Genomic DNA, 17,115 nt, shown 5'->3' with positions numbered 1-17,115 from the left:
CTTTTCATGGACTCAAACAAGCAAAAATAAAAAATGGGTTTGCCAAAGAAACACAAAAGTTTTCCTTTTTAATATAATGATGATGTGCAGCTACGCAGGATGCCCGTTCGAGAAAAAAAAAAGTTTCCCTTTTTATTTGAGGGAGAATGCTGATTAGTTTTCCTCTTTCCCTTCTTAATATTAATATATAATGATGTGCAGTTCTCATACGAGAAAAAAAAAGTTATCCCTTTTATTTGAGAGAATGCTCCTTCTCCTTGTACTAACATTGGGGAATAAGTTCACTTTGTGACCCTCAAAAGCGATCGAAATCTAATCCGTGACCCTAAACTACAAAACCGGTTATCTCGACCCAAACTCTTAAAACTGGTGCAATTTGACTCTCTCGGTGGTTTTGGAGAGTGGTTTCGTTGACGTGACGCCTACGTGGTGATGTTGACTCAGTCTTGGGTACACGTGGAGTTGACGTGGCGCTTATGTATACTAAATTGAAAAAATATATGCGGGACCCATTTGTCATTCACACCAAAATAATAATGTATAACTATTGACATGTGGGGCCCATATGTAGTCCTCTTTCTTTCTTCCTCTTCCTCCTCCCTTCCTATCCCTTCTCTCTCTCTTTCTCTCTCCTATTTCTCTTCTTCTTCGTCTGCAGGCGGCGGCGGGCGCTCGAGGGTCCGAGTGGCCGCGGCGGCGAGCGGGAGGGGAGGGGAGGCGGCGGTAGGAGGAGACGCCGATCACCGGGTGATGCGCCATCCCGGAGTACGACGCCCTTGATCTCCTAGTCCTCGGTCACCACGACGCGCTCCACCTGCGCTCGTCGGGCGGATTCATACCGCCGCCGCACGCCAGGTCGCCGCCGCTTATCCTCAAAAGAATCCTACCGTCATTAATGGCATTCCCAGCCTTCTTCTTTTTGCTTTGACCCAGCAAGCAAGAAACTCCTCCAGCGTCTAGTCACCTCTAAGTTGCATGCACCAGTCAGTCAGTCAGTTGCACCTAAAAGCCTGCCTAAGCTGATAGGGAAAGGTGGACAATTCACTTTATACACTTCAACACTCCCCCTCACGCGAGACCCCCTCAAGTCTCAAGTGTGGAATATTGGAGTGGGCTGCAATTATTTTATTTAATTGCGCGCCAGCCAGGATTCGAACTCGAGACCTCTGGCTCTGATACCATATTAAGTTGCATGCACCAGCCAGTTGCACCTAAAAGCCTAAGCTGATAGGGAAAGGTGGGCAATTCACTTTATACACTCCAACAACCTCAACCACGAACTTGAATCCGCTGCTCTGCTGCTGCTGCAACTGTTGCGCTTTTAAGTGTGACTACAGTGTCTGCTACTACTACTCTGCTTTGCCACTACTTGGTTCGCAGGAGGGTGGTGAGAGGGAGAGTGTGAGGAGCTGAGAGAGGGAGAGGGATTGGGATGGAGTTCTTGGTGGCTCAAGCGCTCCTCCTTCTCGTCGCCGTCTCCAACTCCCTCCTACTCCCTTCCTTGGGTCTTGTTGGTAAAGGTGGCACGTCCGATTCATACCGCCGCCACACGCTGCCTCCTACCGCCGCACGCCGCTGCTGCCGCCGAGCCGCCGCCGGGTCGCCTCCTCCCCTCCCGCTAGCCGCCGCGGCCGCTCGGGCCCACCACCGCCTGCATACGAAGACGAAGAGAAATGAGAGAGAGAGAAAAAGAGAGAGAAGGGTGGAGGAAGAGGAAGAAGGCAAGAGGGCCCATGGCCCCACATGTCAGTGGGTCCCACATTTTGTGTGAATGACAAATGGTCCCACACATATTTTTTTAATTCTAGTACACATAGGCACCACGTTAACTCCATGTGGACCGAAGACTGAGTCAACATCGCCACGTAGGTGCCACGTCAGCACCAAAACCGCTAAGGGAGTCAAATTGCACCGGTTTTAAGAGTTGAGGGGTCGAGATATCCGGTTTTGTAGTTTAGGGTCACAGATTAGATTTCGATCACATTTGAGGGTCACAAAGTGAACTTATTCCTAACATTGGAGCTCCTAGCTAGTCCCTTCTTTTTTAATGTCAAGAAATCTTGGCCCATCTTGTACAGAGCGACCCAGCCAAGTCCAGTGGCACAGCATCAGATCAGGAAATCTTGGCCCATCTTGTACATTGCAGCTCAGCTCAAGTAGAGGAACAAAAGTTAAGAGGAAGGAATAAGTTCACCGGAGATCCCTCAACTTAACAACAAGATTTTTTAAGGTCCCTTAACCACAAAACTAGAAATATGTACCCCTAAACTTGTACCCCTTAACAGTATATATGGGTGGTTTCGCTGACGTGACATCCTAGTCAACAAAAAATAAATAAATAAGTATGTGGGGCCCACATGTCAGCTGCGCATATTTCTTTTCTTTTCTTTTCTTCTCCTCTTCTCTTCTCTTTTCTCTGTTCTCTCTTCTCTTCTTTAGTGAGGAGGCCGGCAGGTAATTGTCTGAGTCAGCCAAGTCGTGCAGCAACTTGTGGACGAGCTACTCGAAAGGAGGGATGTAGTCTCGAGCTGCTCAAAAGGAATGATGTAGTGTCATGGTAGCGGGTCGAGAGGTCAGTTAGTGTTCCAAGAGGTTGAGGCCCTAGTGTCCCGGTTCCCTCATCTTACGGTAGCTCACTTGATAGAGTATGTTAGATAGGATTAGAATAGGTCCTTCCCTCCATCTATATAAGGATATATTGTATCATTCTAATTAAGCAATGAATCAAAATTAGTCTCTCCCAACCCTAAGTCCCTCTCTCATCCCTAGTAGCCATGTCGCCCGGTTATTCTCCCGATGGTATTTATTTACTACCAGGAGGAAGACTAACAACTGAAGACAATATCATAATGCAACGATCTATGATAATCGTTGGTTTAATTTCCTTTCAAAATAGTAAAAGAATCCAAGATTTAAAAGGCTTGCATCATGTTAGGTTTTACTAAGGTAGTTGTCTGAGTCAGCCAAGTCGTGCTGCAACTTGAGGACGAGCTGCTTGAAAGGAGGGATGTAATCTCGAGCTGCTCAAAAGGAATGATGTAGTATCATAGGTAGTGGGTCGAGAGGTCAGTTAGTGTTCCAAGAGGTTGAGGCCCTAGTATCCCTAGGGAACGGTTCCCTCATCTTATGGTAGCTCAGTTGGATAGAGTTTGTTACAAATGATTAAATTGGATCCTTCCCTACATCTATATAAGGATGGATTGTATTGTCATTCTAGTTAAGCGACGAATCAGAATTAGTCTCCCATATCCTAAGTCCCTTTTTCATTCCTAGCGGTCGTCACCGCCCGGCTATTCTCCCGGTGATATTTACCCCTATGAACCCTAACCAATAACAACTATATATATAAAAAATATATCACATTTTCCATATGATCATATTGCTCTCTTTGGTGCCAAAGTCCTTCAAAATGTCAGAAGATATATGTCATGCTTTAAATATGAATAAAGGAGACTCCTTTATGTCATGCTTAAGGAACGACACTATGACGGTGAAATGTTCAGCTGACTAACTTATTACGTGTGTGGGTAGCACACAAGAATTTAGCGTGTGATCCACATCCACTGATCCATAGAAATTTGTAACATTAGTTATAGTCTTGCTTTGGGTAGCAGATAGAGAGAAGATATATCTCGTTTTTCACGCCCGCTTCCCAAATTGCTAAATGGTATATTTTTTTGTTTTTTTAAAAAATCTATAGGAAAGTTGCTTTAAAAAATATCAATCCATTTTTTAATTTAAAATAATTAATACTTAATTAACCCTATGCTAATAGCTCATCTCATTTCACATATCTTCTCAATTTTCTCATTTTCTTTCCTGTCAAATACAACCTTAATTTGCAGCTGATTCCTGGTTATTGATCTCTGCCCACTCAGTTTTAGCTAAGATCAAAACTGATTGCTGGAACTAAGCTGATTTATTGCTCGTTTGCACAACAACCTAAGATCAAAACTGCATCTCTCAAAGGAAGATTCATTGAGTAATTATAAATCTTGCAAATGCAGTGGTTAATCTTCAGAAATGATGGTTAATAATAAGTTCCGGCCGTACAGTCGGACAGAAATTAAGCAGGCGTCTTGGAAAGAAGCATTGACCCTGGCTGCATCCGCATCTGCAAATATATTCATATTCAGACAATTTCGCATGGTCCTGTCCAGCCAGGCCGGCTTCAATTCTCTTGTCCGATGTGTATGCAGGGCGTGACAGTAACTGTAAATCTGTAATCGTGCAGATGTCGTCATCTCTTGCCAGGTTCAGACAAATTCAGAGCCACAGGCATGAGCAGAGGCTAGATTCATCTTCGAGTAAATCCTAAGCCGATATGATTTGTTGCTGTCTCTCTGCATATTCCTCACATTTTCTGAATATTTCACATGCTGCAAATCCATGGTCATTAGTGAAACATTGTCATTTACTTTTTTGAGAATAACATTGTCATTTACTTTACATTTGGAAGCATCAAGAATTCAGATCATGGAACTAGCTAAACTGTTAATAAGTTGTTTCTCTGGCTAGAAAATAATCAATCATTTTGTAGAGAGAGAGAGAGAGAGAGAGAAGAAGAAGCCTTTCTTCAGGCAGTGATTATGCATGTGCATAACTATGTATGTTTAAACATCTCTAACACTGAACCTCAGAAAGACTGGTCAGTTTGTGTTAAGCTGGACAGCTAGCTCTAAGTTGTAGGATGTGATTAGACCATCATCATTAGCATTTAAGACGCTCTCAAGTCCTATTTCCAAGCTTCATGTTAGGTTGTTAGGCCATCATTGTCAGACAATTAGTCTAGTCCAATGAAATTATTGCCCACTAAAGCAAGATGATTGAATTCATGCACAGCTTGTTTGGGAAATTCACTGCTCCATTGTTGACCTCCTATGTTTCTTTTATAATGGTAGGCAAATTTGTTTTCTGATCAAGTAACATTTCTAACTAATGCAATTATGCAGCAGATATTTTGCGTGTTCTAAGAAAAGAAATTAAATTGAGCGATTGATAAGGATGGAGAAGGATTCAGGGGGTGTTCTTCAGAAAGAAGAACAGGTCTTCGTGGAAAATTCAGAGATGTTCGCTATGGAGTAGGCGAGTGTACGTCAGAATGCAGATTGGTACCAATTTATTGTGCTGCAAAATCAGTGTTTCAGAGCAGCACAAAATTGCTCCTGCAAACGCCATATACCTCGACATGTACGCTGTACTATCTTTCAGTTTCATCAATGTATCTGTCATTCTGTCCCTGGACAAATTCAGACGCAAAACAAGATTTGCATCGACAATTTTCTGAACATTTAGTCTGTCTAACACTCTACTTCCATTGCTTGATCATCAGCACATATAACCTTGTAAAAATTGACCTAAGAATTGCACCAAGAATACTATCATTTCAGGGTTTTCATCTCCACCTTAAAATTCAGATTGATCATCTGCAGTACTTGAAAGATTTTGCACCAATAAACATAATACTGGTATCATCTTCAGCCTTTTTCCAGCTCCAGGTAAAAATTGGCAAACAGCAACATGATTGATCACCACCTGCACTTGAAGAAAAAAAAATCAGATAAGCAGTACTGGGACAGTGAACACACCAAGCACTAGATACATACATACATGTATTGCAGATTTGCAGTAGGGGGCAGTGGTTGTGATGGCAAAGAAAGGCAGTGTCACGAGGTGTGAGAGGTAGGAGAGGGACCATGTATGTATGCTTGTGACAACCATATTGCACACACCTCGTGCCACTGTTTTTGTCTCTCTTCTTCCTTCTCCTTTGCCCACTGCTGCTATATTATCAGTAGTAGTAGTACATGCCAATGGCCACTTCTCCATTCCTCTCCTTCTCCTTCCTGTGTGTATTACTTGTCTGTCTCATGTTCTTGCAAGAACGAAGTTTTGCTGGTGTGAGAGAATGAAGCTGCCAGCATGATCTGGTTGTCAGGCATGAGCCAAATCTATCCATGGTGTTGGTGGTACTGAAATTACCGCGTTTTCGAGGTTTTTCGTCGTGTCAACTTGCGAAGGGAATTACGGGTTCTTGATGAGCATTGGTGATAGGAGGTGTGGGCTTGGTTAGTAGAGGTAGAATTATGATTGTTCTTGTGAGTTTCAGTAAGAGGTGGGAGTGATTGGAATTTGGCTCCATCAGATCATGTTGCAGCTTCACTCTCTCACCACCAACAAAAGATCCGAAGGAGATTGTGCAAGTTCTCCATTTCTTTGTTGTCCTATGATGGATCATGAAAACAAGGTAGATTTGCTATCTCTCACCTTGTTGTACGATTTCGTTTGTTTATTAGATCTTTATTTCATTATGGTGTTTCTCTTTCTTTTGAGAGTTTGATTTTGTCCTCTCCTTTTCATAGAACTGCGTGATTTTGCTTTTGTTCTACTTTGCAAAAGCTTTGCCTCATGCAAAATTCTCTCGCCTTTTTCACTGCATATAACATATGTATAATTTACAGAAGTATTGATCTGCTTCAGTTGCATGTAAACATTTTTTTTTGAAGTGTAAGTTGCATGGAAATATCTGTTTCTTAAGCAGCTTAACCCATTAAATCAAGCTGATCCTTAGTGGAATAGAACTATAGAAAGGAAGGAAAACCAGTGATCATTTGTCACATACACAGTTTCAAATGTTGTTTATTTCTTGTCCTCTTGAAATCATTTTGTGCAGTAATTCTGCTAAATGTCTTCCAACTTTGCTACAGTTACGAAATTCAAGTTCCTAACTTTTGCAATAGAATATTTTTATTGGATATTAAACCATTTTTTTTCTCACTTCAGAAGTAGAATTGTGGTACTTTTGTCTAAAATGTTAGCTTCTTCAAAGAACAAAATGTGTGTGGTGAATGCAATGAAAGTTAATCCATGATTTAACATACCATGAAGAATGTAAAGCTACCAATTAAATGGTGAAAGAACAAAATATAATTTTGAATTGGCAATAAACTTGCAAAGTACTATATCTACTGTAAATTAAGTAAAACCTGCACATTATTAACAGTGCTGATAAAATCTTGCGGAAAATTCCAATTGGGGACTACTGAGCATGCAAAATACTTAGACGACGCAATTATTGTGAAATACCTGAGGACACAGAATCAATGTTCATAGTCAAATAGCACAGACAAAAATTTGCAAAAATGATACATATATCCAAAAAGGCAGGTCATTTCCACAAGTAAAATAAGCACCCTGAAATGAGATGTCGGTAAATAGTAGCATGGAAAGAACATGCTGCTGAGCAAAACTACAATTAGGTACAGATTAACCTAATATGTTCATGTGCAATTATATTCCTTGCCTCCAAAAGGCCATGCAACTCATGGACTGCATTCACTAGTAAACCATAAAATTAGATTATGATGTTTGTGCTTGACAGAGACATACATCATGCTACTCCTTTAGGCTCCCTATTCAGTCACAATTGCACGCACGTTCCATGGAAGTCGACTCTTGCATTATGAGCTCAACTTGATATTTTTGTAATCACAATTTACTTCTGGTTCATTTTGGCCATATTATTAGCACATTAAATTGATACTAATATTGCATTATGAGCTCAACTTGACAATTAATTTTAATTTTCACAAATTACTTGTGGCTCATTTTGGCCATCTAGATCATGTTTAAGTGGTGGGGTAGCAATATTTTCAGCAAAGCTGTGCAGTTGGCTGAAAAAGTAACACAGTTTCCATTAACTTGATGCTGATTAATTAACTTTAGGGATTTGTATTGCTGAAAATGGATAAAAACATCACGTTGACTAAAAATATAAGAGGGCTGTAAAGCTTGATTTGGTGGTACATATGGTAAGGAAAATTTCTTAAAGACATGTCTTTCGCTGGTAAGTAAGTAGACAAAAAAAATGATATCGAAGTAAAAGAGCCATGGAGTAGGAATTTATGTAAGAATAATATCAAAAGAAAAGTAAAACTCGATGCTTTTTTTCTAAAAAAATAAAGGTCAAGCTCGATGAGAATAAAGCCCTTCGCAAGTGGAATTTGAGTAGCATGAAAATTACTAGCATACAAATCTTTATGTCGATTTGGAAATCTAGTGTGGAAGAGTCAAAGTATTTTTTATATATTACACGGGTTATGAAGCCTTTTTTATGGCAGATACTCGCCTTTGTTAATGAAGAGTCAAAGTTTGCAGACAATCGGATGGTGGGGAAAAAGATTTCAACTATACCATCAGAATTCAGAACCTGAAGGCAACACATTCCAGATACTTTTGTGAGATTTTACATTGAGCAGCTCGCTTTTTTTTTTTCATTTCTCCTTTTTTCCTCCGACTTTTGTGCATTCCCTAAAAAATGAGTTCACAACTCATTTCTCCTTTTTTTTTTCTCTCGGACTTTTGTGCATTCCCTAAAAAATGAGTTCACAAAACACAACAAAAAAAAACTTGATCTCCATTATGGTTCCTGAAGAGAAATATCAGAGATGAATAGTTAGCAGAGCAGCTAAATTTTGATAGTTTGGATCACCAATCACCAATGAACAATGGTTAGTTAAGCTCCAGGCTTCACCAAGTAGTAGTTGCTTGGATGATGGGCCCAGTGAGGGGGCAGTGTCCCTCAGCTCTTACCAACTTCAGGTGTGTAATCGACATTTAACTTATTATCTTCAGTTCTTATCAACCTCAGGTGTTTTTTCATGCAAGCATGACCTCAGTTGTCCATTTCTTATTCATTCAGGGCGCACCAGGCTTCACCTTCTGTTATAGTACTGGATATAGGTTAACCGGATAGGTTAAACTTTGTATTGCTGGATCCTTCCTGTAAATCCTTGGCATACCTTTGATTGCTTGCTCGAATAAAATTATACAACTATGATCGATAACAAACTGCAATTCAGCACAGAACAACTACAACCATCAATCACCATAGGTTCAGTCGGTGATCCAATAACAGAACAAATTAAATCATGCATATTAGAATTCACGTTGTCAACAATCGAACAAGCACACACGAACACACGGACACGAAAGTGGAGGGCAATCAACTTTATTGATGTTTCTCTCTCTGTTACAAGTATTACTTTGCCCTCAACCTCACTATTGTATTTATACCCACAATAGGATGTCCTATATGGATACATACATATATATTTAGTATAAGCCCACTTCATTAATAAGGAAACAGAAGAATAGAAGGAGGAGGTACCGTGATCCTCACGATCACGGTCCTACAAATCCGACTCCTTCGGGAGATCGGTTTCATAACACTCCCCCTTGGGCGAATACCGCGCTATACATATGCCTCATCAAAACTCCTTCCAAAAATCCAGTGGGAGAAAAATGAATAGGAGAAAGAGTACATAGTACACGCTACTTATATTGCACTGTTGTCTCATTAAAAACCTAAATGTGAGAAACTTCAAAGAAAACTCACTAAAGGGAAAAAGAGTACAACCATAAGCTAATCTACTGGATAACTCTATCATTCTTCAAGAATGATGTAATGATCTGCATGATCAATATCAACGGAACACAGTCAGGGAAGTGCTCCCCCTGATTTGTGCAAATCTCTCATCCTCCTCATACCGATGCCATGCACAAGCTTCTCAAAAACACTAGTTGGCAAAGACTTAGTAAATAAATCTGCGAGATTTTCACTAGTCTTGGTGAGAGTCACCTTGATTTCTTCTTTCTTTTGCAATTCATGCATATAGAAGAATTTAGGCGATATATGTTTTGTGAGACTCGTCTTCACATAACCCGTTTGTATTTGTGCAACACAAGCTGAATTATCTTCATAAATAATGGTTGGAGTTGGTGTGATATTCAGCCCACATCTATTCAGTACATGTTGTATCACCCTCCTCAACCACATGCATTCCTTGCTCGCTTCAAATAATGCTATAATCTCCGAGTGATTTGTTGATGTCGCGACCATCGTCTGCTTCGTCGACTTCCATGAGATGGCTGTACCACCACAGAGAAACACATACCCAGTCTGTGACAATGCTTTATGGGGGTCTGACAAATATCCAGCATTAGCATATCCCGCCATGGTCAAATCTTGATTTTTTTTCTAAAGAATAAACCGATATCTTGTGTGCCACGTAAATAACGGAAGATTTGCTTAATGCCATTCCAATGCCGTTTGGTAGGAACCGAACTGAACCTTGCAAGTAGGTTAACAGCAAATGCAATATCAGGCCTGGTACCATTCGCGAGATACATTAAAGCTCCAATGGCGCTTAAATATGGACATTCAGGTCCCAATAATTCGTCGTTATTTTCCTGTGGTCTAAATGGGTCACTCTCTACTGCTAGAGATCTTACTACCATGGGGGTTCTCGTCGGATATGAATCCTTCATATTAAATTTCTCCAATATCTTCTGGATATATGCAGACTGGTGTAACAATACCCCTTCATGAGTGTGCTCAAGCTGCAGACCTAAGCAATATTTAGTCTTACCTAATTCTTTCATCTCGAACTCCGTCTTTAGGTAAGAACTAGCTTCCTTAATCACCTGTGTGGTCCCGATGATATTCAGATCATCCACATATACAGAAATAATACAAAATCCATGTTCTGATTTTTTTTTATATAAACACACAGGGACAGTCATCATTCTTGATGAATCCTTTTCCTTCTAGGAATTCACTGAGCCGGTTGTACCACATCCTACCGGATTGTTTTAACCCATACAATGATGTTTGCAATTTAACACTGTATATGTTGCATTTTGTTTCTTCAGGAACTTGAATCCCATCGGGAACTTTCATATAGATTTCAGAATCCAATGACCCATATAAATATGCGGTCACTACATCCATCAACTGCATTTCTAAGTTCAAATTGACTGCCATAGATATTAAGAACCGGAATGTAATTCCATCCATTAAAGGTGAATAGGTTTCATCGAAATCGATGCCAGGTCTCTGCGTAAACCCTTGTGCTACTAATCTCGCTTTATACCGAACTACCTGGTTGTTCTCATCCCGTTTTCGGACGAACACCCATTTATATCCTACAGGGGATATCCCTACGGGGGTACGATCAACAGGACCGAATACTTTTCTTTTATTGAGCGAGATTAACTCTGCCTTTATTGCTTCTTTCCATTTGACCCAGTCTGAACGCTTTTTGCATTCTGCCATGGACTTTGGTTCTGGATCCAGATCAATGATCTTAGCGATCTTTTCGGCAAAGTATATGTCGACAATAGTAGTCTCTCTATTGTATGTTTCACCTGTATCCACATAACTGGTGGATATTTCCTCTATTCTTTCACATTCCTGATCTTCATTGTTTCCCGCAATGTTTAAGTCAGGAATTTCCGGTCTCCCAGTGCTAGTAGTAATTGCGCGCGCATTCTCACTGGGTTCATTGCCATCCGGGCATATCACTGCAGGTGGCTCATCTACCTGGTGAGCTCCTTCACTATTCTCTGGTGCTGTGGTATTCTATCCAATCTGTTGTTTCATAGGACGTCTCCTAGAAACTTTAGTTTGGTTGTGTGCAACCGGTGGTCTCCCCCTCTTCCTAGAAGTTGGGGTAGATGTAGAAATTAATTTGAAAACCGGTTCCTCTGCGTCATGAGGTATTTCTACTCTTTCCGGTGCATTCACAACAGGTATATGAGATTTCATGATCCCCTTTGGGTTAGTGAAGGCTTCTGGCAGATTATTTTCAATTCTTTGCAAATCAATTATGGTCTGAACTTCCTGGTCAGATTCCTTAGTACGTGGATCTAAATGTAGGAGATTTTTAGTTTCCCACTCAATTTCGCGGCATTCGACCTTCTGTAGGTACTTTCCTCCCCCTAATGCCGGGAAATGATCTTCCTTAAATATACAATCAGCGTATCGACCCATATGTAGGTCTCCTGTCAATGGTTCTAAAAATTTAATGATAGACGGAGATTCAAATCCTACATAGATTCCCAATTTTCTATGAGGACCCATTGACGTACGCTTAGGTGGCGGTATAGGGGCGTATACAGCGCATCCAAATTTGCGCAGATGGGAAATATTTGGTGCATATCCACGTGTAAGCTGCATAGGGGATACAGCATTGTATGCAGTAGGTCTGATTTGAAGTAACGCCGCTGCATGCAAAACAGCGTGTCCCCAACATGTAGTTGGTAGGTTGCTATGCAGTAGCAATGGCCTAGCGATAAGCTTAATCCTCTTAATTAATGATTCGGCGAGACCATTCTGAGTGTGGACGTGTGGTACAGAATGTTCCACTTTAATTCCCAAAGCCATGCAATATTCATTAAATACCTTAGAGGTAAACTCCCCGGCATTGTCCATTCTAATGGATTGTATCCGGTTATCCGGGAAACTGGCTCTGAACTGGATTATTTGGAAAATAAGCCGCGCAAAAGCGTAGTTTCTAGTAGAAAGTAAGAAAACAGTGCTCCATTGAGTTGATGCATCAATTAATACCATAAAATACCGGAATGATCCGGACATGGGATTAATTGGTCCACATATGTCTCCCTGTATTCGTTGCAAGAATACTGGTGATTCTGCGTTCACCTTTAGATTAGAGGGTCTAACGATTAATTTCCCTGTTGCACAATCAGTGCAAACAAAATCTTCTTGGTTTGGGAAATCGTTAGTTCGTAAATTATGGCCATTTGAAGTTGAGATGATTCTTCTCATCATCCCTAGACCTGGATGTCCTAACCTGTCATGCCATATTCTGTATGACTCAGGATTTTTAAATATTGTTTTCAGTGCAACATTTTCGGGTTTTATATGAGTGTAGTATAGGCCAGATTTCAAGGAAGGGAGTTTTTCAACAACAGTCTTACGATTTCCGTCTAATTTCGTTATGAGAAGAAATTCGAGTTTATTCTCATCTTTGGTTTCTACATGATAACCATTAGCACGGATATCTTTAAAGCTTAGTAGAGTACGACTGGACTCTGGATATAACAGAGCATTATTTATAATGATCTTGGTACCATGTGGGAGAACTACTGTTGCTCGTCCCACTCCAACGATGTGTGCATTGCTTCCGGCAATAGTAGCGATTTGACCAGTCTTTCTCTTTAAAGTCTGGAAATACGTGGTATCTCGAAAGATAGTATTGGTGGTACAACAGTCTACCAGACACATCTCCTCTTCCATTGCCATAGTACGTAACACTGTTCTATCATAAAGCATTTAAATATAATCAATTCATGACCATATAGAAAAAATTAACACTTTAAGATAGAAAAATAAAAATCTGGAAAATATATTAAACTAAAAGAGTTCACTCAATTATTAAGATAACCATTGCTCTGAAGGAGCTTACAGAAACTATAGTTCTGCTAGGAACACAAACTAAATGCACACTTGAAAAATCACCTAACTTTAGTCTATTACATAGTCTAAAATTTAAAGTAACTTATAATGTAGGAAGCTAAGATATAAATTGGAAGACTTAAATGTCCCCATATAACTGATCAGAGTCCATGAGATCATCTGAGAGCTTCAGCTCTGCGTCTGCTGCATTTTGTTCCATCTTATCATTGATGTGCATTGCAACCACTGCCTTCTCATCGACATGCTTGTCGATATGCATGGCAGCCATCTTCTCCTCTGAGTGCTGGATCTCAACAGTGAAGTGTGACTCATGCTCTGACTTCTTCTTCCCGTGCTTCTCTTGATAAAGCTCAATGAGATGCTTAGGGGTGCGGCAAATGCGAGACCAGTGTCCCCTAGTGCCACACTTGAAGCATACCTGATCTTGCTTTCCATATTCACCACTAGTAGAGCCTTTCTTAGACTTACTGTGATTTCCTTTCTTCTTGAAAGACATCTTGTTAACTTTACCACCATTTTTCCAGAAATTCTTCCCTTTGTTCTGGTTATTTTGGTTTTCCCCCTTCTTAAAGGAGCTAGCATTTGCTTCGGGTGTTGCTGAACTTTCATTGGGGCGAGACGTATGATTTTCAACAAGTGTCTCATCTTCTCCTTGCACTTCCATGAGCACGGAGACCAGTTCAGAATACTTCTCGTATTTAGCCTGGCGGTATTGCCTCTGAATATTCACATGATTGGCATGGAAGGTGGACAAAGTTTTGTCTATCATGTCAGCATCAGTGATTTTCTCTCCACATAGCTTAAGAAAAGTGACAATGCGGTGAAGAACTGAGTTATATTGCTCCATATATTTGTAATCCTGGAAACGTAAGTGAAGCCACTCACGTTTTGCTTTTGGGAGCAAAGCCTTTACTTGATGGCCATAGCGATCCTTCAGTGAGTCCCAAAGGACCTTCGGATCTTCCTCAGTCATATACTCATTCTTGAGAGTAGTATTCAAATGGTGCCTCAGGAAATGCAGTGCCTGATTTTTCTCGGCTGAAGTTGGTAAATTATTAACTCCTCCAGCTGATGTTGCAATAGTTGGGTCCTGAATGCAGTTCAGGAGTTTCTTAGCACCAAGCATGATTTTGGCATCCAGTGCCCATGTTAGGTAATTCTTGCCGCTGACTGCTAGTTCAGCAAAATCTCTCTTAGCAATATCAGTCATTTTTCTACATTAGTCATGCAAAATTCAATAAGTACTGCAAGTAAGAGCATGACAAGTGTGCAAATAGTAAATTGTCTGGTTATCCAAATTTAGTACTGTGTCAATATATTCCCATAATTCTCCCAACATTTCTCAGAATTGCTGTACTATTTATTTAGGTACCAAAGTAATTACTGAATTACTAACCCATTAAATAGTATCCTGAAAAAAAAATAAAACAGCTAGGAAAATAAACCATAAATATGATGCTCTCTGGTGTGTACTAAATTTCAAATTATGAGAGTTCATTTCCTAAAAACCATGTCTTTAGGATTCTATGGTTGATTCAAAAATTAACTAATAAACAGTTAATATACAGAAAATTGAAAGTACGGAATAACAAAAAATGTGATATTCTCTGTAATTTCTATAATCCCGAGGGACTATTCCGCTAAAATTCCAAATCCGCGTGTATCCTGAAAATTCAAGGACATATTCAGAAGTTTGCCTGTTTGGGGCCAAATTTTGATTCGAGCCCGACTCCTTTTATAGGCCTAATTTATACTCGGCCTACCTCTATGTACCGGCTATTCAAAGGTTAACCGGCCCGTCGGGACCGTCGGCCTGCTAATGGCCTTGGCCCATATGCGGCCCAACAAGGGCGCCGCACCTTATCCAATCGGGTGGCTAGGGTTGAAACCCTAGCCCCCAATTCCACCGATTCGATGGCGGCGGCGGGTATCCTGGCGGCTCATGCGGGCTAGGCGGCGAGGTTGATGGGACTCATCGGCGCGGCGGGGTTGACGACAGAGGCGGAGCGGCGGTGAGGCTACAAGTAGCACCAACGCCGGCGTGGCTGGTTACAGGCCATATCCGGCATCCGGCAAGCGCAGCTCCTTGCTGTGCGCCGGCGGAATTTGGCTCGGCATGCGGGCCGGCGAGGTGGACAGCTATCGGCGGCGGGAGGCCACGGCGGCTTCGACCCCCGTCCCAGTCGCGTGCGGTAGCGCGGGAGGCGTGCCGGCGGCAGGGGGATGCGGGCGCGGTCTCCTCAGCGTCTCTGCGGGCGGCGGCCGTTTACGGCAAGTGCGGGCGGTCGATTGAAGACCCGTCGGCTGGCTTTTCAAGGGCGAACCAATGACGGAAAGCCGATGGCACGATTCTGCGGCCATTGGTGAAGGGGGTGGCCGGCGACGCGTGCTGGCGGCGGCGAGGGCACGACGGTGCATGCGGGCGTCATCGACTCGGTTTCGTCGTCGTCAACTTCAGGAGGACGGCGGCGCTGGCATGAGGATTTGGGCCGATTCGTTCGGAATCGGCAATCACGTTAGCTAGGTACGCGATTCTTCTCATGTGCATCGCGATTACACCCTGAACGTAGCATCGCCCTTCGAGGCATCACTAGTTCTAAACCGTCATTCTTGCGGCGGCTTGTCTGATCCATTCGCGCGTCTAGGGCGTACGGTATCCGTGTATTTGTTTGCAAGAAAAGAAACCCAGCGCAAAGGCTGGGAACAGATCTAATCGGACTATAGCGATAACCGCTTCTCGTTTGATAGATCGGTTGTACAAGGGATAACCCCATACGCCTGTCGCGCATGGGGTGGAGAGCCGCAAACTCTCCTGCTACATGCGCCATAAGGGACAAATCCACGTAGTACAACCCATCGATCGAACGATTAGCGGAGAAATAAAAATAACAGAAAACGATCTAGCAAGTTTATCGTTATCCCTATAGAACGAGATTAGGACAGATCGATGTTGACAATATACCTTGGCTGAAGAGCACCTCGTGCTGATAACGTATTAGAATTCACGTTGTCAACAATCGAACAAGCACACACGAACACGAAAGTGGAGGGCAATCAACTTTATTGATGTTTCTCTATCTGTTACAAGTATTACTTTGCCCTCAACCTCACTATTGTATTTATACCCACAATAGAATGTCCTATATAGATACATACATATAACATATATATTTGGTATAAGCCCACTTCATTAATAACATATATATTTGATATAAGCCCACTTCATTAATAAGGAAACAAAAGAACATCCTATATGGATATATACATATATATTTGGTATAAGCCCACTTCATTAATAAGGAAACAGAATAATAGAAGGAGGAGGTACCGTGATCCTCACGATCACGGTCCTACAAATCCGACTCCTTCGGAAGATCGGTTTCATAACAATGTATACCATTTTCGTTTTATATTACAAATCGTTCTGATTTTTTATCTAGTCAAACCTCCCTAGGTTTAACCAAATTTATAAAAAAAATAACATCATCTACAACATCAGATTAATAGTTTCATTAGATGTAACATTAAATATATTTTGATAATATATTTGTTGTGTTAAAAATGTTGGCATGTTTTCAAGTACTCCCTCTGTCCCACAATATAAGGACTTTCAAGTTTTTGCTTGCGACGTTTGACCATTCGTCTTATTCAATTTTGTTTTGCAAATATAAAAAACAAAAAGTTAAGTTGTGCTTAAAGTAACGTAGATAATAAAGTAAGTCACAAATAAAATAAATAACAATTTAAAAAAATTTGAATAAAACGGGTGGTCTAACGTTGCAAGTAAAAACTCAAAATCCAAACGGAGGGAGTAATAGATTAGCAGATTTCTGCGT

The 17,115-nt window shown here is 41.2% G+C and overlaps 1 protein-coding gene and 1 long non-coding RNA gene across 2 annotated transcripts; one reads left to right on the top strand and one right to left on the bottom strand.

Annotated features, from left to right (window-relative positions):
• The first annotated feature begins 5,521 nt into the window (after positions 1 to 5,521).
• LOC136355348 (uncharacterized) lies at positions 5,522 to 8,860 on the top strand. The gene is made up of 3 exons (XR_010739552.1): positions 5,522 to 6,247; positions 8,121 to 8,601; positions 8,702 to 8,860. It is a non-coding gene; the product is annotated as an uncharacterized lncRNA (long non-coding RNA).
• Positions 8,861 to 13,397: 4,537 nt separating this feature from the next.
• LOC107279959 (uncharacterized) lies at positions 13,398 to 14,489 on the bottom strand. The gene has a single exon (XM_015768841.1). It carries the CDS (start codon positions 14,487 to 14,489, stop codon positions 13,398 to 13,400), a length of 1,092 nt encoding a protein of 363 aa, XP_015624327.1.
• Positions 14,490 to 17,115: the final 2,626 nt, after the last annotated feature.

The sequence above is a fragment of the Oryza sativa genome, chromosome 2 (assembly GCF_034140825.1).
Source record: "Oryza sativa Japonica Group chromosome 2, ASM3414082v1".
Classification (NCBI taxonomy): domain Eukaryota; kingdom Viridiplantae; phylum Streptophyta; class Magnoliopsida; order Poales; family Poaceae; genus Oryza; species Oryza sativa.
Note: the sequence above shows the minus strand (reverse complement) of the source record. Positions and strands in the feature narration are given on the sequence as shown.

Bases quoted from the DNA above. Each gene is read 5' to 3' on its own strand.
- LOC107279959 (XM_015768841.1), bottom strand. From the start codon at position 14,489: ATGACTGATATTGCTAAGAGAGATTTTGCTGAACTAGCAGTCAGCGGC.